The sequence below is a fragment of the Eurosta solidaginis genome, chromosome 5, assembly GCF_040869045.1.
Source record: "Eurosta solidaginis isolate ZX-2024a chromosome 5, ASM4086904v1, whole genome shotgun sequence".
NCBI lineage: Eukaryota > Metazoa > Arthropoda > Insecta > Diptera > Tephritidae > Eurosta > Eurosta solidaginis.
This window is the reverse complement of record NC_090323.1, coordinates 246,454,170-246,476,616: the sequence shown is the minus strand read 5'-3', so window position 1 is coordinate 246,476,616 and position 22,447 is coordinate 246,454,170. Positions and strand designations below refer to the sequence as shown.

General features: G+C 40.2%; 1 protein-coding gene across 3 annotated transcripts in view; it reads right to left on the bottom strand.

Annotated features, from left to right (window-relative positions):
- Nucleotides 1–22,447, bottom strand: part of Setx (Senataxin) — a 45,652-nt gene continuing 23,205 nt past the window's right edge. Inside the window, exons 8-10 of one of the 3 annotated variants that reach the window (XM_067789354.1) lie at nucleotides 14,864–15,309; nucleotides 14,588–14,777; nucleotides 1–1,803 (exon numbers count right to left, since the gene is read on the bottom strand). In XM_067789354.1, coding sequence (XP_067645455.1) covers nucleotides 1,597–1,803; nucleotides 14,588–14,777; nucleotides 14,864–15,309 — 843 coding nt within the window. In that variant the 3' untranslated portion in view covers nucleotides 1–1,596. Of the gene's footprint in view, nucleotides 1,804–14,587; nucleotides 14,778–14,863; nucleotides 15,310–19,283; nucleotides 19,555–22,447 lie in introns of those variants that run through there. The other 2 variants (XM_067789355.1, XM_067789356.1) reach the window with 2 other exon arrangements.

Below are 22,447 nucleotides of genomic sequence, written 5' to 3'. Positions count from 1 at the left end.
TCCCAAATCGTGCTGGATCCACCCCTGATGCCATGATCTATTAGTGTGGCTGAACATAGGTTTTATGAAAAGTACGGACACCAAGGACTCGTGCACTTTCGTAAACCTATGAACATACGAAACCTAAACCAATTCAAAATTCATCATTCGACGTCAAAAACTTGACTAGTAAATCGATTCACGTAAAAATGTCATTAGTAAATAATTAAGATGCCATAACGAAATGTACTCATTGAGCATATTAACTTATTCATTCCGTATGTTCGGAACATTCGTCTTCATTTAAGAATTTGGGGAATCGGTTTTTATTTGGAATATTATGTACATTCGGACCTCGTGAGGTAGTATCAAACGAACGTGTTCTGAATATTCTAAATTAACGGTTTATCCGGAACACTTCCATGAATACTTAACGTAAAAGAGCTTTCCGAAATTTCTGAATAAAAAGATGAATACTCCCTGTGTGGCAGAACTGCACGAAAGCTTAACTCTTCTGTCAAAGTCAAGGCCGGAATATAAAGTCCTAAGAAACTAAGCCATTTCCTTTTATTTTTTTGTGTCAGTTCATTGCAGCTGCTGAGTAGATTATCACCCCAAGTCGGCTGCATGTTCAAAATCGTCCTATCTCAAAATATTTTTAAAAAATTTCCCATTTCCGGATTTGTCACAAAAACGCACTTTATTAGAATTAGATTGAAGATCGCCCTATCTCAGAATGCTTTTCATTAACTCCCTCTTATGTCAAAATGCATTGAACTTATGCTCATATAGGGAGTTTTTGAAACAAATTTTGATATAGTGTATTTTTGAATAAAATTCTAAACCAACATAGCTCTTTATCAATTCACGAAATATTTAGTAGAAAATGAATTATTTCCTCCAAAACCTGTTGGCATAATTTATTATCACTACTAATATACTACTAAAGGTACTTTTCTACTACAATTTTCGTTAAACGGGATTGAATTATTACCCGTTTTCCTTACTTCGTAAAAGCAATCCGTCCAGATTTTTCAATTTGGGAGCGTCAAAGCTCTGTCATCATTGAAGAACAAACCTCTAGTAATTGAATCATGAGCAATCCACACTTTTCTACTCTGTTATTACTTCACTATATATGTACATATACACATTCTTATATCTAGTATTGTACTAAGCTTAATTATGGGATAATGCAAAACATTTACCATACAGTGATATAACAGAGTTTTATATAACCAACTACATACATGTTAATAATTAAACGAAAATAATAAATTTTAATGCAAAATATGCGCTAAAATATTTAGCAAATATTAGTTAAATTACATACATAAATTATAAAAAACGACTTCCGATATGTACATTAGGGAGAGTTGGTTTCTATAGGCCGACTTATTTTTATTTAAGAAAAGTTTTGTCCGAATATCGAAAAGTATCCGAATGTACTAGGCCTAATGTACATAATATTGTTATATGCCGTTATCTACATATGTAATATGTATGCATACGTTCACATATAAATTAGTTTTTTTTTTATATATATATATAAATTATAATCACTTTTAATAAGTGAATGGAAGAATTCAATGTTAAGTAATTATTTAACTTTTTTTTTCATTGCTTTGCTTGGTTTGTTGCTGAAGCAGTCGCTGTAACATCTTTGGTTGCCGTTGTGACTCCCGCTGTTGCTTCAGTTGTTTTGGAAACTTTTATTTTTGGTATCACATTTCTATGCATATCGTCCATGCAGTCTGCACTAAGCTCATGATATAATTTGCGCTCACGGGCTGATGCCAAGAGGCTACGCCAAGCCGGCACTGACTGTAATAGGCAAAGAAAGAAAAAATTTAAAATTCTTAGATAAATTCAAAAGTGTGCAATTAATTGCAATTTTATTAAAAACTACTTCTACCTCTCTTAGATATTACTACAGCATACAACCAGATCACGTCCTTGGGGATATCGGATGAAACCTATTATTTTGTAGATATGGATATATAAACAAAAAATAGAGCCAGTAGGCCCCCGCGGGTTAGGTTAGATTGAACTGACCGGTCCATGAGGACCTCACATAGACTGAATAATTCCGTAGTGTTACCAGAAGTTTGTTTTGCCGACCAAACTGAAAAACCCTATCAAAAACCAGAACCTATGTTATAAAATAACTCCGTCCTCTTGGCAAATACTAGAAGCTTCCTAGGATTTAAGCCACTTGCTGCTTCTAGATCTGACAGCTGTATCACTTCTAATAACTGGAGTCTCAGCCTGGCAAGCGCAGGGCAAGAGCATAGAACGTGCTCGATCGTTTCCTCCTCCAGCCCGCACTTCCTACATATGCTATCACTGACCAAGCCTAATTTAAAGGGATGTGGCGCCAGAAGGCAGTGTCCAGTCAGAATACCCGTCACGAGTCCACAGTCCTCTCTTTTTAATGATAGAAGCAACTTTGTTAGTCTAAGGTTGTAAGACCTGCACATAATCTTCGACACTTTACAGCCCCGCGCTTGAACCCACGCCTTTCCTGCTTGGTCGATCATGTGCACCCCTCGCCTTCGCTTAATTTCGTCCAGTCTAATTGGGACGTCTACGGAGCAAGCTTCAAGGGATGCGCCCTTTTTAGCTAGTTCATCCGCTTTTTCATTCCCATTTATTCGCATATGCCCTGGGACCCAATAAAGATGTATGCTTCTCCCTGTCCCGATTTTCTCAAGGGACTGCTTACACTCTAACACACATTTAGATGCTGTGCTATGCGAGATTATTGCCTTAATTGCTGCTTGACTGTCAATATAAAAGTTAACACGATTGCAGCTTAGGCTATTTTCTTCCAGGGTTTCTACTGCTTTGGTTACGGCTACTATTTCCGCTTGGAAAACGCTACAGTAATCCGGCAGCCTGTAGGATCTGCTTATTTCCGGATCAGCACAGTATACCACAGACGCTACTTCTTCCAATACTTTGGAACCATCTGTGAACACATGTATCGCCTCGTTCGCCATTTGAGCACCCTTGCGCCAACCGTCCACCTCTATTGTGGCCTTAGGATCGCCCTCGAAGTGCAGATAGGGAATCAGGTAGTCTGTTCGTCTTGTGATTGATGACGCTATACTACTATGGCCGTATGGTCGGCGCTCAACGTGCCCCGAGCCACCGAGCCTGGTTGCAGTTGTTAACGGTATGTTCTTCGCTACCAGGTCTACAGGTGGAATGTGCAGAATTGCATACAGTGCAGCTGTCGGGATTGTTTTCAGGGCTCCCGTAATGCTAAGCATTGATAGTCTGCATACCCCCTCTAATTTTTTGAGGTAGGTTGCTTTTTGTGTGGCTTTCCACCTTTCGCTGTAAAAACCCAATGCATTCTTTTACATGCATAAAGTACCGTTGAAGCCTTCTTCACCCTCTTCCATGACAGCTTACTGTCTAGGATGATTCCTAGATACTTTGTGCAAGGTTTCTCCTGTATGGTCAGCCCTCCTAACTTAGGCCTGATCCAATTTGGGACCTTGTACCTCTTTGTAAACAAGGCCATATCCGTCTTATCCGCGTTGACTTTCAACCCGACATTTGATGCCTGTCGTAAGAGGCGACTAAAATACCGGACTCAAGGGGTTTGTGTAGCGCAGCCCTTTCAGGTTGCCAGCGCGATACATAGCTTCTCCAAACCCAATTGTCAACCTCACCTATCCGTGGCGAAACCTGTTGCATTAACAGCCGAGGCTCTGGCGACCCCTCATGGATCTAGGGGTGGGAGGGTTGTATAGCCTAGAAGGTCGCATGTGGTCATAACAAATCGTTCCCGAGATGGTCGGGCTTGGTAGCGGAACGTACCGGATCTGCATCCGGCAAAGGACCATCATGGTGTCCTATCCCCACTTTTGTTTAACTTCTACATATCAAAGCTACCTTCGCCACCAGCAGGAGTCACTATAGTTTCCTACGACGATGCCTGCACAATAATGGCCACAGGCTCAGGCCTAAGCCCACAGATCGATGAGCTTTGCAACAAAATAAACGGCTACCTCCCTGATCTCTCCAGTTCTTTCACCTCGCGAAACCTGACATTATCACCGACTAAATCATCGGCGACCTTATTTACAAAAAGAACGCCCCAAATGTCGACCATTTTGAACATCCTTGTCGATGGCACTACGCCTCCGACTGTCCTACACCCCAAAATCTTGGGTGTGACGTTTGATCAGGATCTACATTTTGGTGAGCATGCAGCCGCAATTGTACCGAAAATCCAGAGCCGTAATAAAATCCTCAAATCTCTTGCTGGCAGTACTTGGGGAAAAGATAAAGAAACGCTCATTACCGCTTACAAAGCAATTGGCCAGCCGATTGCATGCTATGCGTCCCCGATATGGTCGCCAAACCTAAAGACTACTCACTGGAAGAAGCTACAGCCCTGCCAAAATACTGCCCTCAGAACCGCCACGGGCTGCCTTCTTATGTCCCTAGAACGCCATCTACATAATGAGGCGAGAATACTCCCCATCAGGGAGAGAAATGAAATGCTAACCAAACAGTTCCTTTTGAATACCCAGAAACCTGGGCATCCCAACAGACATCTGATTGATGAGCCAACACCCTCAAGGGGCTTAAGGAGTCATCTCCGTAAGCATTATGAGGAAAACGGCACCTGAGAACTCAGCCGTATGAAGCAAAATAACACAAGCAGGTCCTCAGTGAACTCCACAAACAGGCGTCGGACCTTTATGGCAGGAATTTCCCGGTGGATCCAGTACTCAAAGAACAGTACCCAAAACTTGCGGAAGAGGAACACATACTCCCCAGGGAAACGCGAGTCACTCTAGGTCAACTTGGATCTGGATACTGCAACAGGTTAAACTCTTACCTATCCAGAATCAACCCCGACATACAAAATGTATGCCCTGCTTGCAATGTGTCCCCACATGACACCAACCATCTCTTCAATTGTGATGTGGAACCAACGCCTCTAACCGTTAAAGCATATTGATGACAATTTGTGATCGGTCACACCTATTGGATGGGGCGAAGCACTGCTACAACAACAACAACTCGATAACACTCCCCAAGGGCTTCGGGAGTGTCCTTATCGCTACAACAACAACAACAGCTAGTAGGACTTTAGTTACCCAGGTATCGAAAACTTCGAGTAAGTCGTTCAGTGTTCAAATGTTGGCTCGAGCTGCTAAACAAAAATGCAATTGTCAGTGCCCGTATCTTGTTTGACGATCACGTATCGAAAGGCATTTTCACTCACACGATCAATATATATACTAGCGTACATATACTAGCAGACATTATCCTACTGTATACTTGAAAGGTGAACATCCCTTCACTCTATTACTCCTTTCGACATCAAATAGACTACAACTTCAACCTTATTCTTCCATTTCTCCGTCTTATTTCCGCCCTTTCCTTATTTCTTTTATCTCCTGTTTCTACTCTACTCCTTCTCACTCCCAACCCCATTCCCACTCTTACACCCACTTCCACGTCCTTCCCCTCTTCCCACCTTAATTACCTCATATATGGAATCTTTATACCAAATATAACAAACCTAATTATTGCGGAGATATCGCGAATTTAATTTTCCTTCACTCCCACTCTCGCAGATATACATACCAAATATTGCACATCCCTTTTAAATAATTACGGAGACATTGCAAAAATATTTTTTTCAATCGCACTCACATTCCTTCGCCCCATTTAATATGCATGACCACTCACAAATTGTCATCAAAGTCCTCTAACGGGAGTCCAAGGAAACTGGCTGTTTCAATAGGGGCGTACCATAGGGAGATTGGTGTTAGAGGCGTAGGTGCCACATTACAATTTGAAAAGATGCTTGGTGTCATGTGGGGACACATCGCATGCAGGATATACATTACGGATGTCGGGGTTGTATCTGGACAAGTAAGAGTTTAACCTTTTACAGTATCCAGAACGAAGTTGGGCCAGGGTGACTCGTGTCTTTCTTGGTAGTGTGCTTTCTTCTTCTACAACGGTAGGATACAGGATATACATTACGGATGTCGGGGTTGTATCTGGACAAGTAAGAGTTTAACCTTTTACAGTATCCAGAACGAAGTTGGGCCAGGGTGACTCGTGCCTTTCTTGGTAGTGTGCTTTCTTCTTCTACAACGGTAGGATATTGCATATTAATAACAGGATTCACCGGGCGCGTCCTGGCAAAAGCGGTAACCGATTCTGTGGGGATTTGGCTTATGGCCTACTTATGCTTGTCTGGATCAAACGGCTGTGTTGCCAGGTGCCGGATCTCGTCATAGTGCTTATGGAGATGTTCTCTTAACCCCCTTGGAGGCGGGGCTTGATCAAGCAGTTGTTTGCTAGACTGTCCTGGTTTGTGACACTTTAGCAAAAACTGCCTGTTCAGCATTTCGTTATGCTCTTCAATGTTGAGCTCTTTGGCCTCACTATGTAGGTGGCGGTCGGGGATCATAAGGAGACATCCGGTGGCAGATCTGATGGCAGCATTTTGCCAGGTCCGCAGCATTTTGACAGGCCTACAGCCTTTTCCAGTATGTGTTTTTAAGGCCAGGCGACCAAACTAGTGACGCGTAGCTCATGAGCGGCCGGTCAATTACTTTGTACGTGCTTAGCAACATTTCTTTATCTTTTCCCCAGGAGCTGCCAGCAAGCGACTTGAGGATTTTGTTGCGGCTTTGTACTTTAGATACACTTTCGGTAGCAGGAGCCTTCGAACGTTACCGAACGTTACCCCTAAGATCTTTAGGTCGGTAGCGTGACACCATCAACGTGAACATCCAATAATTGCGTCATCTGTTCCTTCCACATCGTAAACAGAGTTGCCGTGGATTTTGGCGGTGATAATACCAGGTGAAGAAACTAGAAAGACCGGGGAGACAGCTGTTTATTTTAGAAACTAATTCATCAATGGAAGTCCAGGTCCTGTTGCCATAATCGTGCAGTCGTCGGCATGGGAATTGATTGCAACTCATTCTGGTGAGGAAGGAAGTTTTAATATGTAGCAATTAAACAGAAGCGGGGATAGGACACCACCCTGTGGTACCCGCTGTTTAATTTTCCTAGGTTTTGAGATTTCGTTCTTTAATTGAACCGACCATTCAGATAGTTTGCGGTCCATCTTTTTAGACAAGGGGTGCGGCGTGAACCTTCTATGTCTTGGAGTAGCGTGCCGTGGTCGACTGTGTCAAAAGATTTTGATAGGTCAAGTGCCACGAGCACCGTCCTATGATGCTGTTTTTCCTGATTTAGTACGTAATTAATCTGAGTATTTATGGCGTTTAGCGCGGTGGTGGTGCTGTGCATTTTTCGGAAGCCATGTCGGTGCGTGGCTAGGCGAAGATTTGCCGTGAAATGAGGGAGCAAAACGGTTTCCAATGTCTTCGCTACTGGCGAAAGGAGTGATATCTGTCGACATGACTCGCCTTCATTAACTGGTTTGCCAGGCTTTAGTAGTGGAGTTATCCTTGCCATTTTCCATTGTTCAGGAATGACAAAGGAATTCAGCGACATGTTGAAAACGTGCGTTAGGTAGTTTATTTACTCAGCGCTACGATTTTCTGAACATTGGAATATTCCGTCTGGAAGGCTTCTTCTGCTAGCGGACATCGTGGTGTGATAGTAGCGTGCTCCGCCTACCACACCGAACGCCCTGGGTTCACACCCCGGACAAAGCAACATCAACATTTTAGAAATAAGGTTTTTCAATTAGAAGAAAATTTTTCTAAGCGGGGTCGCCCCTCGGCAGTGTTTGGCAAGCGCTCCGAGTGTATTTTTGCCATGAAAAGCTCTCAGTGAAAACTCATCTGGCTTGCAGATGGCGTTCGGAGTCGGTACAAAACATGTAGGTCCCGTCCGGCCAATTTGTAGGAAAAATCAAGAGGAGCACGGCGCAAATTGGAAGAGCCGCTCGGCTTAAAATCTCTTCGGAGGTTATCGCGCCTTTCATTTTTTTTGTTTAAGGCTTCTTCAATCTCTGTGGGGGTGATGATAATGGGTGACAGGCCGTGTTTGTGATAATGTGCCTTCTTCGAATCAGATAAAGTTTTATCGCCGAAGACTATGGATACTTTGTCGTTGTGTGAAATTGGATTGGACAGGGAATTGACGATTGACCACAATTTACCAACACCCGCAGAAAGCTTGCCGTTCTTTAGATGCTCCTCCCATTTGGCACGTTTGAGTCGCCACTCTGGGAGTCAGAGATGGGTGAAGGCGCCTTGAAGAATATAGGCTATGTCGAGTATGCTGTCCGATTGCTGCTGGAGTACCTGGTGTCGATGAGTTGGTACTTGTGTTTTGGCAGCACGGTGCAACGAATGTACTGGTCGGACGGTTGTCGTTTCTAAACCCAGAGCATCTATGACGGTGGCGGAACACACGGTGTGGGGGACTAGGAGTTGAAGACTCCTTCTTACGCAAGTGCGTGTGTCGGAAAAGGAGGGGAGGGACGGGGATAAAATCTGGTGCTCGGCATTGCTACTGTACATGCTACTTACTGTGCATGCGTTAGGTGGAGGTGCCGTTTGGCGCGAGCAACAGCGGACAGTTGATGTGGCCTGCTGGGCAGCGTCGCTGCTGGAAAGTGGCGGGTTGAACCGCGGGAGGTCCTTGGACGTGAACAGCAAGGAGCCATAAAGGTTTTGTAGAAATTTCGGGGGCGACGAACGTTGGGTTCTAGCCCAGAACAGCCCGAACGATGTAACTAATTTTTTTCACGTGACACACTGGCAATGACCGTCTGGGATAAATCCTTTTCCGACATATGCAGCAGAACCACAGCCTGGGACCGAGGTTAGGTTCAAAACCTTCCCGTACCGGGAGGGTATGAAGCTATCTCATACTTTGGTTGCGTGATATTTCATTTTTGACGGTTTATAGATAAAATGTTCGTAGTAAACTCAGTATGTCTCATAAACTGCATTTGACGTGCGTCAACGCAGATACATAACCAAGTATCACCTTTTGCGTGCGCTGATTTAATTTAGTCATTTTTTGCTAATTCTTGCGCGTTTTAAATGCGAGATTTTAATTAGATGTGCAGAAACGAAAATTAATTATTTTATACTTGTATTGTATATATCACAAAGCGTTGATTGTGATATACAATTGACGTTTTGCGTTGTTCTTCTAAAGTTGACTCGTCAAGGTTTTATCAGACATGGCGTTAATGATCTCAAGATTTGAGGGCAATGCTAACAGAATGCTATATTTTTGAAATTGTAGGTAGGCATGTCAAATCAGTGTGTCCAGAGTCGTCACTGCGTTCCGACTCTAACATAAAAACCAAAAATATGCTGGCTGCGCTCAAGAGTTTATGTATTTCGAGGCTTAAGGATTTTTTGCTACTTTATATCGGAGACTTTTGAGAGAGCTATTTACGTTGCAGCACGGCCATTGCCATAAAAGTGCACGAGGTTTGGCAGGGTGATTGTGCTTTGCACTTTGCTGATGGGCTACCCGAAGAATTGGGTGTAATAACAAAGCAAAACGGTCTCGAGTATATTCACTACTCGCAGAGGTATCTGAAGATATCATTATTTTTGGCTAGCTGATTCTGAGGGCTTTAGTAGCGGTACCACCTGTGGCTTCTTTTAAAACGGAGAGCAGCGATAAGCTTAAAACATGCGTTAGGTAGCTTACTTCCTTTCATCCCAAGTGTTTTTTCATCACGAATATTCCGTCCGGACCCACTTCTTTGGAAGGTTTAGCCTTATGTATGGCATATTTATTCTATGTTGTGATGGCAATGATTACCGGTAAGTTCTCGCGGATTGGACAAGGACTTCACAGTTGACTAGAGCTCACCTGTACCAGAGGACGAGGTTGCAGTTCTGTTTTTCAAACTCCTTAGAGCCGTTTGAAACCAAACGAGTTCCCGGGCAAAGCGACTCCCTTTCGTGCGATTTTTCTAAACCTAATTCTGAAGAAGATAAAATATACCAGCAGACTAAACGGCTACCCGATGATATTGATGTTACTGGCCTTAAAAACGCGCCGTGAATTCTGCCTACTCTGAATTAGATAAAGATAGAAAAGTTGGTATTGCAATGAATGAGGACCAATAAAAGATCTTGTTGTCATCCAAGAAGGAACATGTGCGTTCGGGCCTTGACAGAGAAATCACTGTTGGTAGATATAAATTCGATATTGTGACGAACTTCGTCTAACTGCGAATCAGCATCGGCAGCGAAAACATGGTAAGATTAGAAATTAAACAGAATAGCTCTTGCTAACAAGTGCTACTTTGGACTGAGTCTGGGGTGGGGTTACACTGAAATGACAGTCCTTGGTCGGGAAAAATCCCGAGTCGCTCCGGTACATAGAACCGACTGCCTTGGAAAGCGGGTACCCCAATTCTTACCCAAGGACGTCCAGTCCAAGGGCCACAACAACAGTTGCGTCCTAGCCTTCCACAACCCAGGCGTAGTCACCCATCACTTACTCCCAGAGTGACGACGTCTCCGCCCTTGCACTTCAGAATTCTGCAGTTAAACTGTAATGGATTAACTGGGAAGATCACGGAGATGATCGATTTCATGAAGCGGCACAACATACGCGTTGCACCTTATAAGACAGCTCGATCCCGGCGACCCCCAAATAAGGAATATAAACCAACGCATCAGATTGCTTGCGGATGAACACAAGCGGGCGAAATGGGAGGAGCACCTAAGCGGTTGTAACCTCTCTGCCGGTGTAGGTAAACTTGGGTCCACCGTAAAGTTCCTATCGAATCCGTCTAGGCACAATGACAAGGTTTCCATTGCCTTTGGCGATAAAGTGGTGTCGGATGCGAAAAATGCGCGAGCGCTTTCTGCCGACAATATATAATGCATTCTACGGTCGACAAAGATAGACTGAGGGCCAACAGACACGCACTTAAACATAAATTCAGCGCGTCACCAATTACCATCCGTTGAGGATGCCATCGGTCATGCTAAACCATCCAAAGCAGTGGCCCCAGACGGCATAGCCATGCCGATGCTCAAAAGCCTAGGGAAAGAGGGTTTCAAATATTCAGCACATGTCTTCAACCTGTCTCTTTCCAGCTTTGTCATACCCGAAATATGGGAAATGGCCAAGGTGGTCCCGCTACTAAAGCCTGGGAAGCCAGCTAACATAGGAGAGTCATATCGACAGATATCTCTCCTATCGCCAGTAGCCAAGACGCTTGAAGCCATTTTTCTCCCCTACTTCCAAGCAAATTTGCAGCTAGCCTGTCATGGTTTCAGAAAACTCCATAGCACCACCACCGCGCTAAATGCCATTAGCACCCAGATAAATTGCGGTTTAAATCAAAACCCCCACCATAGAACAGTTCTCGTTGCGCTAGACCTATCAAAAGCTTTTGATACGGTCAACCATGGCACGCTACTGCAAGACCTGGAAGGGTCTACCCTTCCCCGATGTCTTAAAAGGTGGACCGCAAACTATCTGGTGATCGGCAGGCATCGGTGCAATTTAGAAACGAAACATCAAAGCCAAGAATAATTAAACAAGGGGTGCCACAGGGTGGTGTCCTATCCCCACTTTTGTTTAATTTCTACATATCTAAGCTACCTTCGCCACCAGAAGGAGTTACTATCGTTTCCTACGCCGATGACTGCACAATAATGGCCATAGGCCCATGCCCACAGATCGATGAGCTTTGCAACAGAATAAACGGCTACCTCCCTGATCTCTCCACTTTTTTCGCCTCGCGAAACCTGGCATTATCACCGACTAAATCCTCCGCGAACTTATTTACAACATGGACGTCCCAGATGTCTACCATTTTGAACATCCACGTCGATGGCACTACGCTACCGACTGTCCTCTGGGATGTGACGTTTGATTAGGATCTATATTTTGGTGAGCACGCAGCCGAAATTGTACCGAAAATCCAGAGCCGTAATAAAATCCTCAAATCCCTTGCAGGCATTACTTGGGGAAAATACAAAAAAAAAAACTCATTACCACATGCAAAGCAATTGACCAGCCGATTGCATGCTACGCGTCCCCTATATGGTCGCCAAGCCTAAAAACTACTCACTGTAAGAAGCTACAGGCCTGCCAAAATACTGCTCTCAGAACCGCCACGGGATGTCTCCTTATGTCGCCAGAACACTATCTATATAATGAGGCGAGAATACTCCCCATCAGGGAGAAAAATGAGATGCTAACCAAACAGTTCCTGTTGAATACCCAGAAACCTGGGCATCCCAACAGACATCTGATTGATGAGCCAACACCGCCTAGGGGCTTAAGGAGTCATCTCCGTAAGCATTGTGAGGAAATACGGCACCTGTGAACTCAGCCGTATGAAGCAAAAAAACACAAGCAGGTCCTCAGTGAAGTTCACAAACAGGCATCGGACCTTTATGCCAGGAATTCCCCGGTGAATCCAGTACTCAAAGAACAGTACCCAAAACTTGCGGAAGAGGAACGCATACTCCCCAGGGAAACACGAGTCACGCTAGCTCAACTTCGTTCTGGATACTGTAACAGGCTAAACTCTTACCTATCCAGAATCAACCCCGACATACAAAATGTATGCCCCGCTTGCAATGTGTCCCCACATGACACCAACCATCTCTTTAATTGTAATGTGGAACCAACGCCTCTAACACCCCTTTCATTATGGTCCACCCCTGTTGATTCAGCAAGTTTCCTTGGATTCCCGTTAGAGGATATTGATGACAATCTGTGATCGGTCGCACCTATTGGGTGGGGCGAAGCACTGCTACAACAACAACAACAACAACTTTGGACTGAAGTAGCAGAGGAAGGTCTCCCCCTAGGAAAGGTGTTCTCCTGAATAGGGAAAGGTGCTCCCATTTGGCCTCAGAGATAGCCCAAAACGATTTGGCGATTAGTCGCCAATTGATAATGATGATCAATTGGAAAGTTTACGGAAATGCCATGAAGGGCACAACTTCCGCATCGATGCAGATCGGACTTCCCAACAGGCGACGGCTTCAATGCCTGAGTGGCCAGTCCACAGAAAATAACGAGATATTACATTCATATTTACATCCCTTCTTACAGTGCAGTACAAAATCCATTTGATCCCATGCGGTCGATGGACAAAATTTCAAGGTAATGTGTCCGGTGAAGCCGCGATTTCAACCTTTAAAGTTCCAATTTACCAGGCGACGGTAGGGGACAAGAGCTTGCAGAGCAAAAAGATGATTTTGCGTTCACCACAGTGACCGAAGATGCACCTACACGAGCGGTGGAAAGCTTTCATAGCTCGAAAGATATTTTCATGGTAAGTGCAGTAATAAAAAAAACTGCGTTTGACGCCGAACCTATGCATATTAAGATCAGAAAAGCTATTGGCAAGAATTCAAAGAATATAAGTAAGTAGAATTCAATGTCTAGAAAAGGAAATTAGAGTTACACAATGTCATTGTTGTAAGTAAGTAAGTAATCAATGGAGTACCCACATGAATAAACATCGTGTGTGATTACAATCGTTAAAACGATCAATGGGCGGCTTATAATATGTTCGTGTAGAAACATGAGTTGGTCCATTGCTGCATTACAGTGGAGTATAATGGTAAGTACTCCAGTATGACCCAAGTGGACCACATGATCCAACGATTTTTGCAGGGTAGGGGTAGATGTAAAGGTGTCGAGCTGGTTGTGAAAATATTAAAACATAACCCATTTAAAGAGTATGTTCAATTGCTCGTTTACGTTAATCATCACACCGAATATGACGCCAGTAATGTTATAATCCAAACCCCAGTTTTCAACATAACGGGATGCACATTCACGCACGCAACGATTAACTCTGGCCACAGCTCAAGGAGGCATTTCGACTGATATCTCTCCTCTATCCGGTAAAGTGGACGTAAGAGGCTTTATTGGCCACGAAACCTCGACTGTCCGCATAGCGAATCAAAGCTTCAAAATGAAGCGGAGTGGTTTGTCAGCAATGACTATGAAAGAAAGAGCAAATCTGAAGTCCGCGGCTGATCTGTTCACTACATGGACGCCGAAACTACAACACGTCGATAATCACTACCACCGCCAAGATCCTCATGGCACTAGGGGGTGAGGAGGGGATGGAATAGAAGGTTTAATCTGGTCATATTAATCGTTCCCGAGATGGTCGGGCTAGTACCTTTATGGTGCTTTGTTATCGGAACGTACCGGATCTGTATTCGGCAAACGACCGAGTGTCTTTATCGTTTATACAACAGCAACAACAATAACCGCAGCAGTATGAAGGTAGTGTGCTACTTAACATCATGAGCTATAAACAATCCTTAATACATATTTATTTAATTTAAAATACAAATGAATATACATATATTCCACTTCTGATTATATTAAGTCAACTCTGTTTTTGAGCTTTCCTTTTAACAGAATATGCTTGTGTACATACATATTTCAATGTACGTGAATACATATATTGTTAAAGGAAGCGCAGATGATTTTGTCTCACTAACGCGCGGTTTCTCAGTGCGAGTTTAAACTTCAGTTAAAATTTGTTAAGAGTTTTATGTTATGAAACAAAGTGGCAGAGTTGAACTCTAGTCAACTTTAACTTTAGCTTAAACTCGCACTGAAAACCCGAGCATTAATAACAGTAAGTAAAGAAATTTTAATTCTTTCATACCTCCAAATTCTTTAAATTTCCACACAGTATAAGGCACCGTTTCGGTCGCGTTAAAGCCACATTCAAACGTTGGTAGTTTGCCAAAAATCCTATTCCAGTGGTTCGCGCGTTCGATATGATAATAACGTCTCTCTCCATACCTTGATAAGAATCAATGGTATTTACCATTACATTAGGAAATCCCGCAGCACTGTCGAGTGTGTAAAAAAACATTATTGAAACTTACATAAGAAATACACATTTGAAGTTTACACTAATAATATCGGAAACATTTACCGCATCGCCTTTTCCAATGCTCCTCGTTGTTGTGCATACGGCGTTATCACACCATATGAATTATATTTCATTGGAATATAACAATCCAATGTTTTCACTAGACGTGCCACAAACTTTGCTTCCAGTTCGTTAACAATTTGGCCACGAGAGCAATTATTGTCTTGTGTATATGTAAGATTCAATACTGAGAACGGTTTCAAAGGCGTTTTGAGCTGGTATGTTTTAGGATCGTCTATTAACTCGTTTTTGTAAAAATAGGAATTCGGCCATTTACATATTTCGGGATGCATGCGGTACTGTGTTTGTAAATTGAAAAGAATATTGTTGCTATTCGATATGGAACCACCAGAATTTGAACGATTTGCAGCGCTTTTCAGACTGACCGATTCTATGCAGCGTTGAATACGTGTAAATAGTGATGTTCCAAGACCGAAATCTGATGCTTTCTGTAAATATATATAGAGATTACTTACAAATAAATCATATTCAAGTAAGATTTATTTATGCACATAAAAGATAAGCTTTTTTGAACAATCGAAAACTCACGTTACAAATTTATCATCTGTATTTAATTAGCGAGACTTGCTCGTATTGCTTTATACAATTGTTTTGTTATTGATATTAGAGAATAAAATAATTTAAAAACATTTTTTTAAGTTAAACGGTTTTATTGAAAACAATACTTAGATGAAGTAAATAATTAGGTAGGTCCTAGGTATCAGTCATCACACTCCTCATCAATCTAGGGCGTTGATCAGACAATTAAATAAAAGCGTTGGGCGCGTGAATTTTCTAAAAATGTGAGGCGTAGCATAACCTAATTAAGGTTCCGTTGGTCTTATTTATGACTATCAATAGAAATTTGACGCGTCCAACGCTTTCAATTAATTGTCTGATCAACGCCCTATACTGATGAGGAGTATGATGACTAGTACCTAGGACCTACCTAATTATTTTCTAGCTTTTAGTATTATTATTACTTCATGTAAGTATTGTTTTCAATAAAACAGTTTAACTTAAATTTTTTTTTTTTTAATTATTTTATTTTCAAGTTTTTGATCTTTATTTAATTGCCTATTATTTCTCTTTCTATTTAGATCATTTAGTGACTCATTATTACAAGGACTCTTTCCTGATAATTTGTTACAATCTAAGTCCTCAATACATAATGCTTCCAAAGACTTTACTCGGCTCTGCGTCACGTATGCTTGTCCCTCCTCGAACTCCAAAATAGTGATGGACGATATGGCGATTTTGAACTATCAGTGAAAATAGATATGGCTATTTTTGAATATCGGCTATTTTTTATAGCTATAGCGATCGCTTTATTTCAACAAGCGATTCCATACAGAAGAGCGATTTTGAGCTATCAGTGAATATAGGTATGGCTATTTTTTACAGCTATGGCTATTTTTTACAGCTATGGCGATCGTTTTAATTTATCTTTAATAAGCGAATCTGCAATTATTTGTATACTTGTATATAAAAAATGTATGTTTAAGTCTTTTTACCAGAGTAGATTGAATGTTATACATTAATTTATACTAAATTAAATTTTATTAGAATATATGAACCAAAATTGGAATAAAAAGAAAAAAGTATGTACCTTTAATTGTAAACTAATGTAATGTGAAATTCTAATTTTCTGAGATGTTATGATATATATTATTAACTGGCTGACGACAATATGTTCAGACTCGTATTACACTCAATGAGATGAAACTAGCTGAAATAAATGTATATGCATCTTTGTTTTATAAATTTTGTTAATTGAAAATGCTTTGATTTTTAAATGTAAGATGAATCAACCCGAAATAAATCTGTATATATAACACCATAAAAACATGATTTATTTACTATATTATACTACACCGATGTATTCAGAAATACTCCGTATGAATTTATTCTGAAAGTTGTATTTGGCTGCATAAATTTGTACAGTAAAGTGAATCAATTTTTAATGAAAAATACAGAGGAAAAATATAGCAAATTCTTCAAACTATTACAAAAATATTCTTTAGCAGAAAATTAGCCACCCACTGCAGTGCCCTAGAAATTAGCCGGAGAATTCAACCATATACAAACCATATGACAAATCTAGAATTGCATTCTCCCCAAAACCTTAAATTTTGAGTTAATCTGTTTACAATAAGACGAGTGATATATGTTTCTATAATTTTTTTATTTTACCATCAAAAACACAAATTTTATAAAACTGTTAACGGCTACTGCCTAGAAGTATGAACTTATGAATAACACAGGCAATCAATCTTAGGCCAAGTCTAAAGACCCATGTCTATTTGGCATCACATAGTGTAATTAAAAACAAAAAAAATTCAGTCATTCCATTTCTTTTATACATTTCATGAAATTAAAGTTTTAAAATTAACTTATATTGCTTGTTTAATATTTTGACAAATATTAATTATTTTATTATAAATACTTAAATATAAAATCAAAATATAACGAATTTTATATTTTATGATTGGCGTTTAAAAAGATAAGCATTTTAGCCTTTTCATCATCTAAGCGCATTCTTCTCTCGCTTAAAATAAGGCCGGCTTGAGAAAAAAGTCTTTCACAGGGAACCGATGTTCCTAAACACCCCAACTTTTCGCGAGCTATATGAGATAGATTGGGATACTTGTAATTGTTTTTCTGCCACCATAAAAAAGGATCAGCTTTTCGTGCAATTACAGTTTCTTCTATATACCTCTGCACTTCGATAATTGCTCTTCAATGAGTTGTGCCTTGCGGTCTCTTTGATCTTTGCATTGATTATTTTTGAGTTCGATCTTTCGCTTGTTTGTAAAAATTACCCAAACCACGTGGTTGCTTTTCTAGCCGACTTCACAATGTCGTCGTTCTAGTTGTTGCACAAGTTTGCTTTGTTCCATTCGCTGTTTCGGAAAGTAAAGCACACAGATGAGCTATGATGAACGATATCTCACTATCGATGATTGCATCGCTGCTATTAGTATTAGAATTCCATGCTGAAGGAAAATCGCCAATCGCTATAATCGCTATTGGCGATATTCTGCCAGAGGTGATTGTCATTCAAAAGAATCGAATGAAGGAAAATAGCCAATCACTGATATATTTGGATTGCAATAGCCATAGCTATTAGCGATTTGTCAATAGCGGCGATGCAATCACCAATAGCGAAATATCGAGCCATCACTACTCCAAAATATTTTGATGTCACTTCTACCGGACTGTAGGTAATAAATAAAAAATAAATAAATGTAAGGCGCGATAACCTCCGAAGAGATCTAAGGCCGAGCTTCTCTTCCAATTTGCGTCGTGCTCCTCTTGATTTTTCCCTACAAATTGGCCGGACGGGACCTACATGTTTTATGCCGACTCCGAACGGCATCTGCAAGGCAGATGAGTTTTCACTGAGAGCTTTTCATGGCAGAAATACAATCGGAGCGCTTGCCAGACACTGCCGAGGGGCGACCCCGCTTAGAAAAATTTTCTTCTAATTGAAAAATCTTATTTCTAAAATTTTGATGTTGCTTTGCCCGGGAGTTGAACCCAGGGCATACGGTGTGATAGGCGGAGCACGTTACCATCACACCACGGAGGCCGCCACTGTAGGTAATATTTGTTCCAAATACGAGCCAAATCGGACATCATAGGTCGCTTTCTATTAATGGACCAAATCGGACCACAAATACGATTTTTTTGAATATCTCGATCCTTGCGCCACTTAGCAGCGATTTTTTCATAGGTAGCTTTCTATTCTTGTATGTATTATGTCTTCCAAATATGAGCCAAATCGGACCACAAATACGATTTCTTAATATATCGATCCTGGCGCCACCTAGCGGCGTTTTTTTCATAGGTCGCTTCCTATTCATGTATGTATTATGTGTTCCAAATATGAACCAAATCGGACCATACGATTTTTTGAAATATTTCGATCCATGCGCCACCTATCGGAGTTTTTTCTTATTATTGCATTGTCGTCGGGTTCTGAACGGGAAGTTACTTAAATTTCAATTACAAAATTCGTGCCGGCCGGCCGTCCACCCTGTAAAGTCAAGCTAAATAAAACCGTTTAAAAACAAATTTTAGCGAAGAACTTTTGGAGCATTTCCAGGACGTATATTAGCCCTACCTTAAATGATATTGGTAACTTTCGAATTATATTGTAACGAATTTGCTTGCAAATCCTCTTATTTGCCTTTTTGCTAAGTTCGTATCACTAAACTGTTGAATAAATAACTCCAATATTGAATAATGGAAAAATGGCCTTTATTAAAGTACTTCACCATAACACTTATACTTTGCGACTAGCTGGCTTAATAACCAAACTGATAGCTTAAATGAAACTGACTTTCAAAATAATACTGCTATTGCTCGCTAGATATCGTCTTAATCGAAACTGATTATAGCGCCTCTACCGCTGGTGCTTTTATATTCTGTGATTTCCTCGTAGCATCTTCTAGGCGCTTCCAGAATTTGCTTAGTTGCCGTCATATAATTATAACTACAGATGCACGTATATATCTTCTCATATGCGTGTATTTGTGAGCGACACTTCAACAATTACAATTGCATACTTTTGGGAGCATCTCTTCTCTGCTGCGTGTACGTACATATGTGTAGACATAATGTTTTATTCGTTTATGTAGATACATAATGATTGATCTATGGATGTGCATGCAAGGCGCTCCTTAGTTTTGCTAATATTCCTAACAATATTAAAGTATTATTTTGGAATACTATGGACTCATTCAGTTTGTTACATCCTCACGGATTGGCAGTCTAAACTAACCTATCATTTTCGAATGTCGCAACTGGCTTTCCAAATTGGAACAGAATAACACAAAACATTGGGTCAACAATAAATGCTTGCTCCTATGAAAAAATTTAAATAGTCATATAGTTGTATACATTTATACAGATTGATAGTTTTTGGGAAAATTAGCTCTATAAATAAAACTTTACTATTTGAAGATGATTACTTGCGATTCTGAATATCGTAAAATTAAAGGAGAGGAAAAATGATTTTTTAACATGTCGGTGTCGGGATTGCTTCGGTTTCAAATACAATCAAGTTTTATTTTTGGAACTGAAAGTTCGAAAATAACTATAAATACCCGCCAAATAATTACATATTAATGTTTTATTATTTTGTGTTCGCCTTACAGTCCCATAACTCTCTCTCCTTAGTCCCCCAATTTTAGTCCCTCTTTTCAACTACTTAAAACTTTTTCTTTACGTACACTGAAAGAAAAAGACTGGTAAAATCATCCGAAATACGGGTAAATTCAACCGAAATGTTTGTCAATTTTTATCCATCGCAACAAGATGTTGAATCAACTGCGCACAAATCGTTGATTCGTAATTGACCGTTTTAGTAGTCAAATGAACAAAAAAAGTTGCTGCGAAGAGATTTTAGGCCGAACTTCTCTTCCAATTTGCGTCGTGCTCCTTTTTAATTTTTCTTGCAAATTGGCGGGAGGCGCCCTACTTGTTTTGTGCCGACTCCGAACGGCATCTACAAGGCATATGAGTTTTCACTGAGAGCATTTCATGGCAGAAATACACTGGGAGTGCTTTCCGAACACTGCCGAGGGGCGACTCCGCTTAGAAATTTTTTTTTCCAATTGAAAAAGCTTGTTTCTAAAATTTTGATGTTGCTTTTCCCGGGATGTGAAGCCAGGGTCTTCGGTGTGGTAGGCGGAGCACGCTACCATCACACCACGGCGGCCGCCATATAAATACGTAAATATGTGAATACATAAATACGCATGCTTGCTACATATACATACATATAAATATAGAAATGAAAATAGTATTCACAATACTGATTCTCAATTCTTTCAGTTGCAGCTCAGCTCATTCTCAATTTCTTCTCTCGCATGTTGTTGCCACACTTGATTGTTTCGAACAAAACTTTTAGTATAGATGTTTGACATAATATTTTAAATGGAGAACTTGTAAGTTATAGAAAAGTAAAGAATCAAATTGCAGGAAGGTAATTCACCACTGGAGTAACTTTACATGTAATTCGCCAAGTTTAATTTTCGTAACACTTTAAGTTGAAACGATTCCAGAACAACTCAAAATTTTATTTTGTCGGAAACATCAATATTAAACAAGTAAGAACGGGACTGTCTTCGGCTGTGCCGAAGACTTCATACCTTTCATGAATGGGGCTGAACAATAATCTTATCCCGTTCGTAATCTCCGAATAATCGGATGTATAAGATAAGAAATATATAGTGAACAGATCTTTATACCTAAACGATGTTTAAGATAAATATAAAATAAAAAACAGGTAGGTGCTTTGTGTCAGGATGCAAAGTTTCAGGTTTTTTGTAGTCTGCGTGTAAAAACTATGACTACGAATCACGTATTTCAACAATATATGACGCAAACGTAACTATTTGATGAATTTTGAAGCTTCTAGCCGTAAAAAAGGGGCAAAAATTACAGTTTATATGGGGTATATAATATATATACCACAGATCTCTATGATTTTTTCATACAACAATATATGCTATATACGTAAGCATTTGGTGAAATTTGAAGCTTCTATCTGTTAAAATGGGGCAGAAATTGCGCAAAGTTTCTTATCTGAACAATTGGTTGTATGAGATATATACTATATATACCACCGATCTCAATGATTTTTTCAGACAACAATATATGCTATACACGTAAGCATTTGGTGAAATTTGAAGCTTCTAGCTGTTAAAATGTGGAAGAAATTGCGCAAAGTTTCTTATCTGAACAATCGGTTGTATGAGGTATATACTATATATACCACCGGTCTCTATGATTTTTTCAGAAAACAATATATGCTATACACGTAAGCATTTGGTGAAATTTGAAGCTTCTAGCTGTTAAAATGGGGAAGAAATTGCGCAAAGTTTCTTATCTGAACAATCGGTTGTATGAGATATATACTATATATACCACCGGTCTCTATGATTTTTTCAGACAACAATATATGCTATACACCTAAGCATTTGGTGAAATTTGAAGCTTCTAGCTGTTAAAATGGGGAAGAAATTGCGCAAAGTTTCTTATCTGAACAATCGGTTGTATGAGATATATACTATATATACCACCGATCTCTATGATTTTATCAGACAACAATATATGCTATACACGTAAGCATTTGGTGAAATTTGAGCATATCTAAACGATTTTTAAGACAAATATAAAATAAAAAATAGGTAGGTACTTTGTGTGAGCAAAGCTTCACGTTTTTTGTGGTCTGCATGTAAAAACTATGACTACGAATCAAGTATTTCAAAAATATATGACGTAAACGGAACTATTTGATGAAATTTGATGAATTTTGAAGCTTCTAGCCGTAAAAAAGGGGCAAAAATGACAGTTTATATGAAGTATATAATATATATACCACCGATCTCTATGATTTTTTCAGACAACAATATATGCTATATACGTAAGCATGTGGTGAAATTTGAAGCTTCTAGCTGTTAAAACGGGGCCGAAATCGCAAAAAAAAAATATATATATATACTATATATACCATCATAAATATCACCGATCTCTATGATTTTTTGACACAACAATATATACTATCTACGGAAGCAA